The following is a 16640-nucleotide window of genomic DNA, read 5'->3' on the forward strand; positions in this document are numbered from 1 at the left end:
TGAGACTTTTTGTTTAATTAAATTTCCAACTTATAAATTAGCAACATTTAGTTGCTTTATGTAGTTGTAATTTGTGGATGGGGAGTTTTTTAAAAAAGTTTTGCATTTTTCATTTTTAACACCTTTGAGTTTTTTAGTTTTAACCTTAAGCTTTTTAACTTTTCCATTTAGCCTCAACACTTTTTAATTTTCAACTTTAGTCTCTCATACTTTTCATTTTTTGCAACTTTTTCATTTCACGCTTCGTTCTAAACTTTGCGAGTCAACACGCAGCAACGTGCGTGTGGGGTTCAACGTTTTTTTGTCTGTTTCTTCACATTTGACAGGCCAGTTGCAACGCAATTCTTTTTCTCCGTTTGATAAGTTTGTCGCAACTCGCAGATCTTAGATCAACTTAGTTATTCTTTCCTACGTTTTGCGTTTCTGTCTAATTTCATCGCATAAACACGCCGCAACGGGCGTGCGTGGTTCAATGATTTTACGTATGTTTTTGTTCGGTGTTATTTTTTACCTTTTTATTTATTTTATTTTTACAAGCTCTTCTGATGTTGGTGTTCGCTGACAGTGGTTTGGCATTAGTGCTACTTGGCACAATTTTTAGAACGTTATTAACATATTAAGTTTTGTACTAATAACCTGTTTCGAGTTTACCGTTATCCCTTCCTTTACTTAAGAAAAACTATTTTTTCACGTGCATATTATTATGTACGTGCCGGTATAAAATTCGATTTGCTTAACGTGTCAACATAAACTTTTTCTGGAAACAAGTCATGTCAAATATAATACATTTTTCATTCAAAAAAAACATTTTTATGTGCATATTTTTATGTACGTTTCGGTTTAATTTGAGTTGATGTATGTTTCGACTTAATTCATTTTGGGAATCGAGTTAGGTGGTGTTTTGTAAATTTTGTTTCTAACCGAATGGAGTCAAATTGTGGTTTTCTTTTTTTCCATTTTTACTAAAGCGCTAATTCATCTCTTTTGATTATACGTGTCATCTTTTCCGTTATACCCGCTATATTTTCTATATATGAATCAGGTCACATTTAATACGTTATGATTGTACGGTATATATTTGATTTACTTTATGTTTATGTTTGATCCAATTACAATGCTTATATAGGTTACGTTGAGTTCAATCGGATACGTTGAAACATGTGTTTTCATACGCATCACATAAAGTTCGGACTAATCCATTTGATGTTTGCGATGTACCGCGCCGCAACGCGCGCGGGTGTTATTGCTAGTTAATTATTAAATACCATAATACGAAATAAAACATAATATAAAAAACACTTTATGTTACAATAAAAGTACATCATTATTACCCAATTTTAGAATAATAGAAAAAACGTTTCAAAATGCAAATCAAAACATCTTATATTATGTGACGAAACTAGCCAAGATGTAAATATTAGTAGACTTTATTGTTAAGAGGTTTATAATGTCATTTTGTTGTAATTTAACCTCTTAAATTTAACCTCGGTAAAAAAAATATTTTGTTGTTAAACCTTAATAGAAAATTCCCGGTTAAACCACCGACGTCATACTTACATATACAAATGGGTTCAGGGGCGGAACTAATATTATTTGAGCCGTAGCACGGGCTACGGCCGAAGTTCGTATGCTTAGTGTATTTTTTTTTTATTTTTTTCGGTTTTATACAAAAGATACCCCTAAAATAATACAAGGATATCCCTAACCAACCCAAACTTATAAAATAAGGGAGCCCGATTGAAACATTAAACCAATTGATTCGATAAGCCCAAAAAATCCCAAAATACGTATGGCGGCATTATTTCTGATCGTCACTCAGGATCCGGAAGAAAACCAAACGTCACTGGTCATCCTTTACGCACTGGTCTCCTGTTTTGCTGCTGTCAATAACACTCTGGTTCGATAAAAAAAATATCAACAATCATTAGCGACGACATGTTTTCCGGTAATGAGGCCCTCGCTAATGAACAAAATATCGTCGTTAATACGCATGTCGCCACTATTGGTTATGCCGGTGACTTTGCCTGAAAGTTCGCCGGAGATGGATTTCCATATTATACTTTATTTAATGTCGCCGCTATCGTTTTTTTAATATTGTATGATTGCATAGTAAAAAAAATTGGGCTACCTCTGATTTAATAAGCTAGTTCCGCCACTGAATGGGTTAGTGGCGGTTTCAATCACAGTTGGGTCTGGTAAGACTGTTGGGTTGGAGTTCGTGGGATCTTCAACTGGTCTCTCTGGTACTTGATGAGAGGTGGTGGTTGCAACTATGAAGATATTATTGGAATCTTAGCTTGTTCTTGGGAACTGGAGGCTTGAAAGACTAGAGTCTTGTTCTAAGGAAATGGAGGCTTGGAGGACTTGAATGTGAAAATTACTGAAGTTACTGGTGATGGATTTATTTGGATATACTTTGTGGACTATGCAAAGCCTCCGAGTGGGAGATTGTTGGGTTCGTAGGCTTTAGGGGTAATCGACCCTAGGTATTAGGCCCGTTTAGTTAACTTGTTGGCCAAGGAGTTAACCCTAATCTTGCTCTATAAATATTGATGTTGTAATTGTAATCTTTGGTAAGTACCTAATAAAAGTGAAACCCTAGTTTCAACTCGTGGACGTAGGTCACCTTCATCGAACCACGTAATTTCTCGTATTCTTTATCTTCTGCTTGTGTGTGGGTGGCTGGTGGGTGTGTTTGCTTTTGCTATAAGTCTACTATGATCCAATACCCTAACATAATCAATTAAACATTAAGAGACTTTTGTGTAGTTTACATTTCTTAGTAGTTGGCCCCTAATAAATATGATGAAAATAACATTTAGAGTAAACTGCAATTTTACTCCTTATGGTTAGGGGTCATTGACATGTCTACCCCCTAAGGAAATAATTGCAATTTTACCCCCACTGTTCACTGTTATGTCACAACCTTACTCCCCGGCCTCAAATTTGTTGACTAATCTGTTGACTATAACTTGAAATGACTATAATGCCCTTTCATATTACCCCCTGTGTTTTATGCACTCTGTGATATTACCCCCTGCGACCACTGCCACCGCCATTCACCACCACAAGCACCACTGCCACCACCCTCAACCACCTCCAGCCACCACCCCTCTTCACCCACCCCACCCCCACCACCTCCACCACCGTCCACCACCACTCTTCAAACTCCACCACCGCCGGCCCACCGGTTCAATCATAACCTGCATAGAAAAGAACGGTTCTTTCACCTCAAACACCAATAAAAACACTCAAAGAACCTTATTCCTAGGTGGATACAAGAGGCCAGAGATCAAGATCCCCAATGTTGTACCAAAATATGTTCCACCGCCTTTGGTATATCATATCAATCTATATCACAATCTAATCAATATTGTAGATGAATGAAATCTCCAAATATATTTTTTTACTCAAATTGCGAAATTCATTTCCAAATGCTACACATATAGGAAGTGATTCAAATTTCTGGCCTCACACTACATATAGGAACGGGTAATGTAACGTAACATACCGAGCAAATCTAAGGTGAGTTCACTGCTCTTTTTCCAAGCATGCATCCCGGGGAGGGATATCGGGTAACGTTCCGGGGAGGAACGCTTGTTTATTGGGATGTTTGTTATTATACTCAGTTTCTATCACATAAGACCCCTTACATCTACCGATAGTTACCGGGGAGGCAACGAGGTTATTAGTTGATAGCGCTATTAGGTTTGGCACCCTCACACCGTACCGGGGAGGACGGGTGTGAACTAATTTCCTTAAAGCATGACCAATGTTTTGATAGAGACATTGGGGTTGGGCAATTACATCTTGTAGCCATCTGCGGTAATCGAGTTAATAACAACATCAAATCAAATTATTGAACTATTGAACTGTTTTATACACATATCTGGTAACTAAACACGTTAACAAAACTTTGAACTCACCAGCGTCGTCTGACACACTTGTCTGCATGCTTGCAGGTCTGTAGGTTTATATCTTGGAACTTGCTGTCTGGAAGGCTGGAGTGGTCATGGGTTGAGTTACATGGAATCGTAACACAAGACTAATATTTTACGTATGCGTGGTTTATGAAACATTTAACAACTGAGTTATGCTTCTGCTGTGTAAAATGAATTATATGTAACGTTTTGTACACTTTATATTAATGGATGAAAGTTTTATTTAAACATATTTATGAGCTCAATGTGATTGGTGGCTAAAGATCCTGGTACGTCACACGCCCTGAGGTGTTTCCGCAAGCGGTATTTTGGGGGTGTGACACGAGTACTTGAATATAAATGGAATTGTTAACTAAACTCGCTGGAATATTACCTTGAAGAGAGTTGTTTCTCATTGTTAGTTCGATTAAGTTGAATGGGAATGTCATCGTCGCCGTCGCCGAAAGGTTGCCGGAGATGAAGTTGTTGCTGACGTCGAGGAAGTTAAGGTTCCTGAGTTGACTCAAGTTAGGGAACTCGCCAGTGAGTTTGTTTGTGAAGAGGATATTAATTTGTTGTTCTTGAAGAGGATATTAATTTTGTTGATTGTATATTGGAATTTTGCAGATCTAGAATTCGTATTAATTTGTTGAAGATCTGGAAATTTAATTTGTGAAGAAAAGATGTTCTTGAATTTGGGTTTTGTTTTTGATTTGTTCTTGTTCATGAAGATCTGAAACTGAAATATGGGTTTTGGTTAGGGGATGATGATGATGGTTGAAGGTGGTCATGTTCTTGAAGATTTGGGTTAGAAGATGATGATGGAGAAATTACAAAAATACCCATCATGGGACTTGCATGTGTCTATTAATTAACTAGGGTAAGGGATAGAGTTAGAGTCAGGGGCCAAAATAGTTAGTTATAGAGCCCATGGGGTATAGATGTTAACAAAAAAAAAAATCCTTTTTTTGGCTAATATAGTAAAAGTGATATAATCACAGGGGTCAAAATCATAATTTACTCTTTTTTTTAAATTGCACCGTAAAAAACGAGCGTTTTTATCTTTAAAACGAGTATACTATTGCTATACTTAAAAAATCGAAAAACCAGATGCATAATGGATGTCACAAAATTGTATAACACAATGAGACATTAAATTCGAAAACACAATAGACTAATAACACAATAAAATGTGTTTTTTCGTTAACTAGACCAATGATCTCAACTTAAACACAACACATGTTAAGTGTGATAACTATAGATTGAGAAAAAAATGTGAACCAGCCAACAATTAATTGCAAAACAAACCTGTAAGACCGGCTCTGAGAATTTGTGTACCCTGATTTTAATGAAATTGAGTATTAGGTTCACTAAAGGTCTAAACCTAACGCCAGTGGCCTAATAACTAATCTAAACCATAAAAATAGTTTTGTAAGTGAGCCTATGTTGGTGTTTGTATATACCCTATTAATGTATTTTTTTACATATACATATCGGGTTTTTTTTTAAATAGCGTGTCCTTCGACCCTGACCGGTAATCCTCTCCGCCCACCTCACAGCCGACCATGCAAACCTGCTTGCATTTTTTAACGCCTTTCTTATTGCCAGCTAAATAAAAAAAAATACAAGTTATCATGATGGCCTTTAGTGTTCCATGACTTTGACATTTACCCGTTTAGTTACATTTCTTATATATACGTGGGGGAATAGTGACCATACGTTTTGTTATTTTATATCCATTTTAAAATTATGTTTTTGCCCCCAACTTAAAAAAAATTACGTTTTTTGTCCCCATCTCAAAATTACGATCTTGTCCTAAATTCAAAATTACGACTTTGCCTGGCACTCCCCCATTGGACCAACCAGTTTATTACTTTATATCAATTCTAAAATTACGTTTTTGCCCCTCTTAAAAATTACGGTTTTGCCCCAGCTCAAAATAAAATGACGCTTTTGTCCCCAGCTCAAAATTATCATTTTTCTCTCCATTCAAAATAAAATGTGGTTTTGCCCTCAACTCAGAGTTACCTTTTCGCCCCCCGTTCATAAAATTCTGTTTTGGCCCCCAGCTAAAAATTACGATTTTGCCATCTGTTCAAAAATGTGATTTTTCCCCGTTTAAAACTAGGGGTGTTCAAAAAAATCCAAATCCGAAACCGAATCCGAAATATCCGAAAACCCGTATCCGAAATATCCGAATTTTCGGATATCCGAAAATCGGATAATCCGAAAATTCGGATTCGGATAGTGATTTTGAGAATTTTTGGATAATTGGATTATCCGAAAATATCTGAAAATTTAATTTTTATTTTTTTCGGATATCCGAAAATATCCGAAGTATCCGAAAAATATCCGAAATATCCGAAAAAATATCCGAAATATCCGAAAAATATCCGAAGTATCCGAAAAATATCTGAAATATCCGAAAAATATCCGAAATATCCGAAATTTATATTCGGATATCCGAAACTATCCAAAAAATCTGGTTTCAAATATTGAAAAATAATAAAAAAATAAAAATTAAATAAAAAATTGGATATTCGGATATCCGATTAGATATCCGAACCCGAATCCGAAATTTCGGATATCCGATTTTTCGGATATCCGAAATTTCGGATTCGGGTTCGGATGTCAATATTTCACTATCTATAATTTCGGATATCCGATTTTCGGATATCCGAAAACCGGATTATCCGATCTTGAACACCCCTATTTAAAACAGAGCCTTGCTACCAATAAACTAGCAAAACATAATAATCTTATGAACAATTATATTACGCTGTTACCCTAAGTTCAAAATTATAAATTTGCCCCTACGAAAATTTACAACTGCGCCCCTGGTTCAAATTTACAGTACTGTCATTACTTTACCTTTTGGCAAATTACAATTTTACCTCAGTCAAAAAATACAACTTTCACTCAGTTAAAAATTATAATATTGTCATTGTTTTAGTTTTTTTTCCAAACTATAAAAGTGTTTTGTTTTAATTGGTTTACTCGATTTAATTATTTTTCGTGTCAATAAGCTGTTTAACACTCGCTCATTATTCGGCCATCGCCCCACAATGCGGGAGCGGCATCAACTAGTTTAAAAACAAGATTTATCTCTTCCAAAGTACCCAACATTTCTCATCTTATGTTTTCAAGATTCGTACCAAGCTCTTCTGTGATCACCTATAATAAATTGATTTAAAACACGTCAACATAAATTTGGTATTAACATAATAAAACATCAAATGCAAAAATACAATGGACTAAAAAGACAAAAAAAAATGTGTTTTTTTCATTGTGTTTTACACAATACACTAAAAATACAATTTTTTTTCATTGTGCTATAAAACGCAATGGAATAAAAACACAAAAAATGTGTTATCATTGTGTTACAAAACACAATATACTAAATACACAATAATATGTGTTTTTTTTTATCGTGAAACACAATACACTAAAAACACAAAAAAAAAATGTGTTTTTTTTCAAAACGCAATTTGAATAAAAGTCTAACCTGATGTTACCCTGCCTTGTTAACAACTAACTGTTGTTTGATGGACCTATAAACAATTGTTTTATAATTTTCTTTGAGGCATTTTTTTGATGTACGTCTAAACAAAAAATGTTTTGTTATTTTCTTCGAGTCATTTTTGTCAAACATTAGGTCTGCAAAAACTGATTTCTCTATGAAATTGGAACCAATGATATTACCCCAAATGTATGAATACATCAAGAGAAGGTCAAAATTATAGATATATTAACTTTGACTAGAAAGTTTTGAGAAATTCAGGGAAAAAAGTATCCGTTTAGCTGATTTCTCATCTTCCATCGCATTCGGTGAAGTGGTGGATGGTGGAATGATGAGCAGTGGCGCAGTGGTTGTGGCTGTAGACGGCGGAGTAATGGCGGTGGATGGTGTTTGGGGGAATGACTCGTAAAAACATGCTGGTTTTTGGATACGGAAGGGTTGTATTAAAATAAATTGTGGTGGACCAAATTGTCCCTCCCCTTATATTTTTTATTTAGCAAGGTGTAAAGACAAAATTACTTCTGTCCTTTCTAACAAGATCAAACCTCCTATATAATCATTTGCCCTTTCTTATATATTTATACTATATTTAAAAAAAATAGTAATTTGTTTGTTAACTTTACCCACCATAGATTACTTTAAGTAGAAATTAATTATGACATTTAACACAAACCCATTTTTGGATTATTAGTTTTTTCTATATATTTAGCAGTTTCGTTTAAAGAAATAAAACAAAAAATAAGCGCGCTTTGCGGCAACAGAAAACATGGCGCATAACTTCAAACTCCTACCATGGATTCCTCATTCATCTCAAAAAACACAAAAATAATAATAATAATAACAACCTTCTCCAAAGAAGAGCAACCACCCCAAACATTCTCCGGTAACTCTCTCCGGTGACGTTTTTGTGCCGGACGAGAGATCACGGCCAAGGAGGTATATATAATTATCATTTCTTAATAAATTTGTTATGGACCGAAACCATTGCATGGTACCAGACATGTCACATGTCACATGTCCCACATTTGTTACCCATGCAACCCATGCGCAATGGTTTCAGTCCTTAACAGCAACGTTACAACTTTAATTTCTGATTAAGTTGTTTGTTTGATTAATCGTCATGATCACGCGATCTATTGTTTTCTTCGTTTCAACCATTGTTTATATTCGCTTTTCCAACGCGAATTTGTTTAAATTTGTTGAAATCTGAGAGAACTTTAGAGAAAATTTTAGAATCATTTCGGATTTATCATTTAATTTTAAAATCATCTTGTTATTTTAAGCTGGTTGTGTGGATAGCGTGTATAAATTGTATATGTTGATGATACATCATAACATAAATGTGAAATACCTAATCGGTTTGTAATGCGCAGTTGATTAGACGTTAAGGAAACAAGCCCGAGCCACGAGAGCTCGAGTACGGTTCAATTCGAGCTCTATTTCTATAGCTTGATCTCCGCTTGTAAGTAGTTTTTTAAGAACTCGAGGGCCGGACTTGTTTCTTATTTATTAATTAATTTATAGTGATCTTTTATATATATTTCAATTATAATTTTTATATATAACATAATATATATATATATATATATTATTTAGCTATTTATATAACTTTAACTTTATATATAATAAATATCATGGTTGCAAAAGTCGCTAGGCGCTCCCTAGTCGGTCGACCGGGGAGTTGAGAGTACTAGGCCTAGGCGGAGAGTACTCGGGGAGTACTCGGACATGTTAAAGTATAAAGAAATTAGCTTTTGGAAATTATATATACGTCAAATAACATAAATTTACTAATATGTAGAACAAAATACGTGAAAATGATATTAATTCTTTAATATGATAGGCATAGAAATTATGTTTTATTAATTTCTAAGTCAAACTCGGCCCGAGTTGACCTACTAGATACGATATTGGCCGAGGTTGATCGCGTTTGACTGATTTCGAGTAATTAGGCGGAGTCAAAGAAAGTCGACTCGGCAACCTACCTTGTAGCGACTACTCGGGGAGTATTCGGCCTTGGAAACCTTGTTTTACAACCATGATAAATATTATTATATAAATAAATATTTAATAAAAAGATTTATAAATAATAGGCTCGTTTAGGCTCACCAGTACCCAACTCGAGCTTGATAAGCGAAGTTCAATCTCGGGCTCGTATATCAACAAATGCTTTTTAGGCTCAAGCTCGTTTAACTCAGCTCGATTCGAGCTTTTAGCAAGCCGATCTCAAGTAGCTCATAAGCGGCTTGGCACGTTTTCACCCCTATAGCCAGAAATATATAAAAATTATGTTACTGATGGACTGATTTACATACATGAGTATTTTAATTATGTTTTTCTTACTGCACTATAACTTACACTTTGCATATTGAGTCATTGTTTTAGTCTATATATTTGTGGATTTAAGATAGTTTTATTGTTTTGAAGCTACCATGGCTGTTGAAGCTCAAAGAAAGGAGGATATAATGGGTGAATTTGAAAAAGTTCCTTCAAATATTTTAGTACATGGAGAAAAAGATGAAGAAGTTCAAGAAGATGACTACTACAGTTACTCTGATTCTGTTGATGAAATGCGTTCCGAAAATAGCTGGTCTGATTCATCCCCTCAGGTACTAATTATATCCCTCAAAGTGTTCATTCTTTTTTTTTTTTTTTTTTTTTTTTTTTTTTGCTTATTTTTGGATGTGTTGCCATAGTTTCAGGATATTCCTGCTCCCAAGTTCTCACTTGCTGTTGATTTTTTGAAAAGATTGCATGGTTTAGTAGGTTAGTTAATTCACTTGTGGTGATCTTTCCTAAAATATTATAATATTGTTTATACTAGTTACACAAATCCGTAACCGTCAAGGGGGTGGCGCAGTGGTCTCATGTTTGAATCCGGTTTCCGCTGGTTTTATGCCTTTAACCCTCTTGAGGCATTGGTTAGTTAAATCAATAACCTTCAAGCGGGTGGTGCAGTGTTAAGTGCGTGAGTCTCTCTAGAAGAGGTCTCAACTTACATGTTTGAACCGAGCTTCCACTAGTTTTTTGCCTTTAACCCTCTTGAAGCATTGGCAGTGGCAAAACCAGAGGGGGGTCAAGAGGGTTCGCTGACCCCATAGAAATTGTAAGATTTTTGTATATAAAATCTTAGATTTTTCTAGGAAAAAAACATGGTTTGGACCTCTAGTTTTAGCCGATAGAAAAGATAATCTTATGATGGCCCCCGAAAAAGAAGTTATGGTTCCGCCACTGCGCATTGGTTAGCAGGGTATTGGTGGGTTGGTATTGGATTCTCACGCTTACCAACAAAAACAAATTAGCTATGATTTACGATCGGTGCATAATACAGCGCAGAAAAAGGGTGGTGCAGCCTTGGAGGATATTGAGTGGCAAGATAGTTTCTTAAGCAACAATGACTTATCATTTCCAAATGATCCAACGGGCGAACTGCCAAATAGTTGGGGAGCTGCAGAGGCCATGACGTTTCAAATTCGTGGTGCCACTTATTTGAAAGACCGTAAGAAGGTAACACTTTATTCATTCTTTTTTCAATAATCTCAACAAATGTTATGTGTTATGTAACTCTTGTTAATTTGTTTCTTTTAGGTCAAGGTAAAAGACACATTGATGCAACTTGTTGCCGCAAACATGCTGAGATCAACGAATAAACAAGACGATTTCGCTGGCCGGCCTGGCAGCATTTGTCAGGTTTAGTATCTTTATAAAGAAAGTTATATACTTATATAATATCATCACAAGGAAGTGATTGGGCCCAACATTAATGGGCCAATCATTAATGGGCCTGATCCCAATAGACGCGGCCCAGGTTGAGGGTATCGTCGTCAGTCTACATTGTTAATAAAACTAAAGATCTATTGTGCAGAAATTTGCTGCTGCCAACCAGCCGGATTTCTTTTTCATTGTAAATATGCAGGTAAACTTGTTAAGATTTTTCATTTTATTTCAAGAATTTTTGTCAACCGGATATGCGTAGTTGATAATTATAAATGTTCTGATTAAGTAGATCCCGGGTCCAACAACAAATTTTCACATTGCTTTCTATTATTCAACAACTACTCCCATCAAAGATGTGCCATTGCTAGAGAACTTTGTAGAAGGTGATGATGCATACAGGAATGCAAGGTTTAAGCTCATACCTCATGTATCTAAGGTTGGTATACTCTAATTCCCATATTATTTAACTTAAAGTTATCGTTTATGGAAGTCGATATGATTATAGAGTTTGTTTCAGGGTCCATGGATTGTAAAGTCAAGCGTTGGAAATAGACCCTGCCTGCTTGGGCAAGTCCTAAAAATTCAATACGTTCGTGGAAAGAACTACTTAGAGGTAAAAACACAATAATCATCTAATAAGAATTGGTTTCACTATACCCAAACACTAGAAACTTGAGTATGCGCGACTTGCAAACGTTACTATAATAAATTCGAAATATATATGTTGAGGGTCGTTCAATGTAGACTCAAATCTAAGTAGACAACTGCGATAACCGCATTAACAGTTGTACACATTATTTACAGCACTACTACGTACAGGTATCTTGTGGTTTTCTACTTACAATTGTTTTGTAGTGAAAGCGTCTGCGTGTACATATGCACTTTCACTACATAACCAATTTTATATAGAGAACCGTGAAAACCACAATAACCACTTGTACGCAGTGCTGATTAAATGTGGTGACAAAGAGAAAGGGGGTTGTTAGACGTTTAAATAACTGGCTTATGTATCACATTTAAAGCAATAAATACATATATATATACATACATACACACACGTGTTTCTCTACTTAGTATTGGTTTTATATTGCCCATGGCTTTATAGCCTAGTGGCATCTTGGGGGTGGGATAAAGCTTTGGGACCAATAGGTCCTGAGTTCGATTCTTACAAGGGGGGTTTTCCCATATTTATTGGGTTTCCTCCTGAATTGGTGTATAGGCATTATGCCTAGTGGAGATGGATATGATCGGGTGGTTCCGCTGGTGGCATGATGATACTCCAGTGGTCCGTCAGTGATCCAAATTTGCCGTTCAAAAAAAAAGTATTGGTTTTATATTTTATATTACAATGATATTTATGCATATCACTAAAGTTATGTTTATGATTGTAGCTGGATGTAGATGTTGGTTCATCTGTGATTGCAAAGAAGGTGGCCAACAGAGTTGTGAGTAGCTTCAACCATTTGATAGTTGAAGCAGCATTTCTAATACAGGTATATTAACTTAATTAAAATAAAAGTTTTTATTATTAATTAAAATCAAATCAATAATTGTGATGAGATATTAAACTATTTATTTGGATTTCAGGGAAATACACCAGAAGAACTACCAGAACATCTCCTTGGGACATGTCGTATGAGCCATATCGATACCTCAAAAGTGGCTTGTACGTAGTCGATTGTTGTGTGAAACATGTTAATACCTATATTATTACACAATTAGCTATATAATTTTACTTGTTTTGATGATGCTTAGAGGCTAAACTGATAAGAGAATTTACTCAAAAGTGATGCAGTCTTGTTCTTTGCATCGCTTTTCGGTTACTCCTTATGGTTCATCCCAATGGTGATTAATAAATCATGTCTATATTTTTTTTTTTTGTTAACTTAACATCTACCTTTGTAGTTTTACTTGTCTTTTATGGGGTTTGTGGTTTAAATAAAGTGTAACGCGTAAGAAGACCGTTAGCTTTGCCACAGTGGTTGTTCATGCAACCCGACTCAGACATGAGAGTAACTTAACTTTCTAATGATAAGATCATCTAACAAACGTCCAATCGCGTACTCTCTTCCCCTAGGCTAACAATCTTTTATCTCTAGTGTCCCTTATGGTTCGACAAAACACAGCCGACTCAACCTTGACATAGGTCATATTCATTGTTCTCTGTACTTACCATCAAGTCTTTGTGCTTGTTTGATCAATTGGTCCGGTGTCATCGTATTTGGACATGATGGTCTAGTGTTGCTATGTCTGGATGAAATCAGATGTTTTATTAGCTCATATTAACATTAATAGTAATGGTTTCTGATATAACTTGTTGGCCTATCCAGTTTTCAAATCAATGATTAAAAGGTTAATTTTAATAAATTTCATGACTCTTTAGGAGATGGGTTTAGGTATCAAAGTCAATAAATATAATTCTGTTTTTTACAGTGGCGGAGCTTTTAAGGGGCAAGAGGGTGCACCCGTTCCCGCTAATGTTTCGGTTAATAGTGTAATTTTTTTCGATTTTTCATTCGAAATTTTTAAAATTATATAGGTCTCGCCTCGTCAATTATTTTGCCTAAAAATTCTCTACTCCAACCAAGTTTATTGTCCAAAAAAATTATATATATTCTCGTATTGAGTTTAAAAAAATGTGAAGAATAATGCTATTAGTAATTTTTTATAATTGTTTTTAAAGTTGAAGTGAGTTTATATAAAGTCTGAAACTGGTTTTTATATAAATGAAACTCGAGGGTTCAAATTTAGTTTTTTTTTATGTGTAAGAATGGGTCCTTTAAATGAATGAAGATTATTTAGTTTTATTTGGAGTTATTATTGTTTGACCCGACCCGGATCGAACAACCGACCCGAACATATAACTCGAAACACAGTGATATGAAAAAAAAATTTATGTCTCATGACTTTCCGCCCCACGAAACTTTTGATTAAGCTTCGCCACTAGTTTTCTAGGACATCCGTTTTACAAAATAAAATAAATATAATATAATTTCTTTATTTTTTCCATTACAAATTACAATAGAAAAATTGCAGAATGAACATAAACAAAACTACTAAACAAAGTTACAATTGCACTAAAAGTTACAAACTAAACATAATTTTATTGCTATTCACTTTAAGAATTTACATCGAGATAGTTGGTAAAAGGGCAATAAGCTGCGCTGTTACCCATTTCTGAATAGCAAAGAAAGGAAACTGAACAAGAAAATAGAACATGAGTGACTAAGGCACGCTCAAGACGCTTCCCTTAAAACAAATTTCGGGTCATCCATCTGAACCCGTCTGTTTCTCAGGGTACAACAATCAGAGCACGTTGTACTGCCGGAGTTAGCCTTGCACCTGAAATAATACGAGAAACAAAAGTGCGTAGATAATTTAAAAAATAAAAAAATAGCTATCCATAATTTATATATGTATTTATAACGTTAATATTTTACTTTTTATGTATAGATTAAAAAGTTTAAAGAGCAAATGTAAATTGTTAAAGATAAAAGGGGTTAAATGTTTAAATACACAAACTACCTATACACTTTTTAAGTAAAAAAATAAAAAGTTTTAGGGGTTGAATGTAAACTAATGAAAGATAGAGGGATTAAATGTTTAAAAACTTATTTAAACTCTAAAAGCCTAAAACACACATATACGTAGCCGATGTCTTCTTCTTCCCCCTTCTTCGTGGTTTTCGGTTGAAAGCAACGCTGTCGCCGGAATTCGCGTCGAAAGTCGCTATATCGTCGATATGTGGTCGATATGTACCTTGTAGTGGCATATGGCCGCCACGCCACACTATTCACTATAGGGGTTGCCACAAACGCTATTGATAACTATGCCCACTTCTAGTCAATTTAAAATACGCCCCTATTTGTTGAATATATTACAGCTTTAATCAAATTAAGCCCTCAAACTTCCACATAGCAGTAAAATATAGCACACAAATTATAATCAAAATCTAAAAGCACAAGTGCATTCTCCTACTATATGAGATGAAGAATCATTTACCTTGCCTGTATCTGGATGCATGTTTCCAAGCCCTTGTAGAATGTAGCGTTTACCTTGGTTATAAATAGTAGAATCTGGCTGATCAAGCAGAAGTAGCGTTTCCGTGTAAGCATACACATAAAATGAAAGCATTCCACTAATCTCAACATTATTGAAGAGGTTCGACGACGATGAATCACCAACCATTGTAGCAACATATTCAATCACAGGTTCACCAGTCTTCCGAAACCCCACTACTGTTGTTCGTACACTTTGATCAGGTATGCGAATAGCGTAGAGCTTTGTAAAGGAATTTTGAACAGCGTCCTCCATTATCCAAACGACATCTTGTTGAAGCACAACAAGAGAGTTCCTTAGCTTAGAGAGGTGCAAATCTCCTAGATATATGCGGTGTGCTAAACTATGCGGGAGACTTACTTGTTTAAATTCTTCGCTTATCATATCAAACGAAATGATCAGATTACAAGTAAGTAATTCTTCTCCCGTACAACAATCCATAGCAAGCCAGTAAAGAGATCCATCTATAACCACCTGGGAATAATTATCAAATTGAAGTGATTTACGAGGGAGATTGGTGGTGCTATAAGGACTTCTCCACGCCCCTGTGCTTAACGTAAAAACCTCAACTTGCGATGGGATTGGGATGGTATCGGGCATGCTCTCAGGTATACTGTCCATCTCAGTCCAGATATCAATATATGTAATCTTGACAATCTTAAGATCACTGGTCTCACCACAAGCCCAAAAACCTAGAGCCACTTCATATATATCTTGGGACATGTCTGGCACATTAGGCACAACAACACCTACACTTTTTCTAACAGAGGGATTCCAAACAACAGCCATGTAGCTTCCAACAGCATCATGTCCGTACAAACACAACAAGCCATGGGAGATGCCGATTATTCGATAAGAATGATACATGTCAACCAACATGGGAATAGCGAGGGGGACTTTCTGTTGCGGGAAGGTATCATCGTCAACAATCGAAACGAATTTATGCTTAGAATCAACAGGATCAAGATACCTTACGAGTAAGTGTTGCAGCTGGTTAGACGCATAATAATGAGTGATGAAATCTGAACTGTCGATGAGAGACTTCCATGCTTTCGAGAGGCTTCGAAACTGAAGCAACGATCTCACAGGAAGGCGCTTCATGATTTCCTCCTGGATTTCCAACGGTACTGAGGACATTTTTTTGATGATCGATGATTTTCTAGCCTAGGGTTTTTTTCTTATAACAGGTGATGTGTGTATGTATGTGTTTGATGATGATAATGATTTCTGGATGATGAATTTCTAGTTTAGGGTTTTTAATATGGGTCCGTCGGTCCAATATTCAGATCTAATATGTTATCTGGGCTCTCTTATTGGGCCCTTTTAGATGGTAAAATCTTATTATTAATTAAGGGTGTGACTATTGACACACCAAACCCTAGCAAAATTAGGGTTTATCTACGCAGCGTATTGGTCAATACGCT

The 16640-nt window shown here is 35.5% G+C and overlaps 2 protein-coding genes across 4 annotated transcripts; one reads left to right on the forward strand and one right to left on the reverse strand.

Moving 5' to 3' along the window:
• The first annotated feature begins 8225 nt into the window (after window positions 1-8225).
• On the forward strand, window positions 8226-13042 carry LOC110927072 (protein ENHANCED DISEASE RESISTANCE 2-like). Of its 2 annotated transcripts, XM_022170666.2 has the most exons (11): window positions 8250-8376; window positions 8814-8902; window positions 9868-10049; window positions 10137-10206; window positions 10772-10947; window positions 11029-11130; window positions 11306-11356; window positions 11447-11593; window positions 11675-11770; window positions 12549-12650; window positions 12745-13042. In XM_022170666.2, the coding sequence occupies exons 3-11, from the start codon at window positions 9873-9875 to the stop codon at window positions 12829-12831; spliced, it is 1008 nt and encodes a 335-aa protein (XP_022026358.1). In that variant the 5' UTR covers window positions 8250-8376; window positions 8814-8902; window positions 9868-9872; the 3' UTR covers window positions 12832-13042. The 2 variants fall into 2 exon arrangements, with proteins under 2 accessions (XP_022026357.1, XP_022026358.1); XM_022170665.2 differs by lacking the exon at window positions 8814-8902 and having other exon boundaries at window positions 8226-8376.
• Window positions 13043-14241: 1199 nt separating this feature from the next.
• On the reverse strand, window positions 14242-16428 carry LOC110927070 (F-box protein CPR1). Of its 2 annotated transcripts, none has more exons than XM_022170663.2 (2): window positions 15160-16428; window positions 14242-14499 (listed from the first exon to the last, which is right to left on the reverse strand). In XM_022170663.2, the coding sequence occupies exons 1-2, from the start codon at window positions 16351-16353 to the stop codon at window positions 14488-14490; spliced, it is 1206 nt and encodes a 401-aa protein (XP_022026355.1). In that variant the 5' UTR covers window positions 16354-16428; the 3' UTR covers window positions 14242-14487. The 2 variants fall into 2 exon arrangements, with proteins under 2 accessions (XP_022026355.1, XP_022026356.1); XM_022170664.2 differs by lacking the exon at window positions 14242-14499 and having other exon boundaries at window positions 14513-16116; window positions 16192-16428.
• Between the last annotated feature and the right edge of the window lie 212 nt (window positions 16429-16640).

Source organism: Helianthus annuus, chromosome 2, assembly GCF_002127325.2.
Source record: "Helianthus annuus cultivar XRQ/B chromosome 2, HanXRQr2.0-SUNRISE, whole genome shotgun sequence".
Lineage (NCBI taxonomy): Eukaryota > Viridiplantae > Streptophyta > Magnoliopsida > Asterales > Asteraceae > Helianthus > Helianthus annuus.

Excerpts from the sequence above, each read along its gene's own strand:
- LOC110927072 (XM_022170665.2), top strand. The coding sequence starts at position 9,873 with ATGGCTGTTGAAGCTCAAAGAAAGGAGGATATAATGGGTGAATTTGAA. Across the intron at positions 10,207-10,771 it reads AAGATTGCATGGTTTAGTAG|CGCAGAAAAAGGGTGGTGCA; the intron begins GTTAGTTAATTC and ends TGCATAATACAG. Across the intron at positions 11,131-11,305 it reads GGCCTGGCAGCATTTGTCAG|AAATTTGCTGCTGCCAACCA; the intron begins GTTTAGTATCTT and ends TCTATTGTGCAG.
- LOC110927070 (XM_022170663.2), bottom strand. The coding sequence starts at position 16,353 with ATGTCCTCAGTACCGTTGGAAATCCAGGAGGAAATCATGAAGCGCCTT.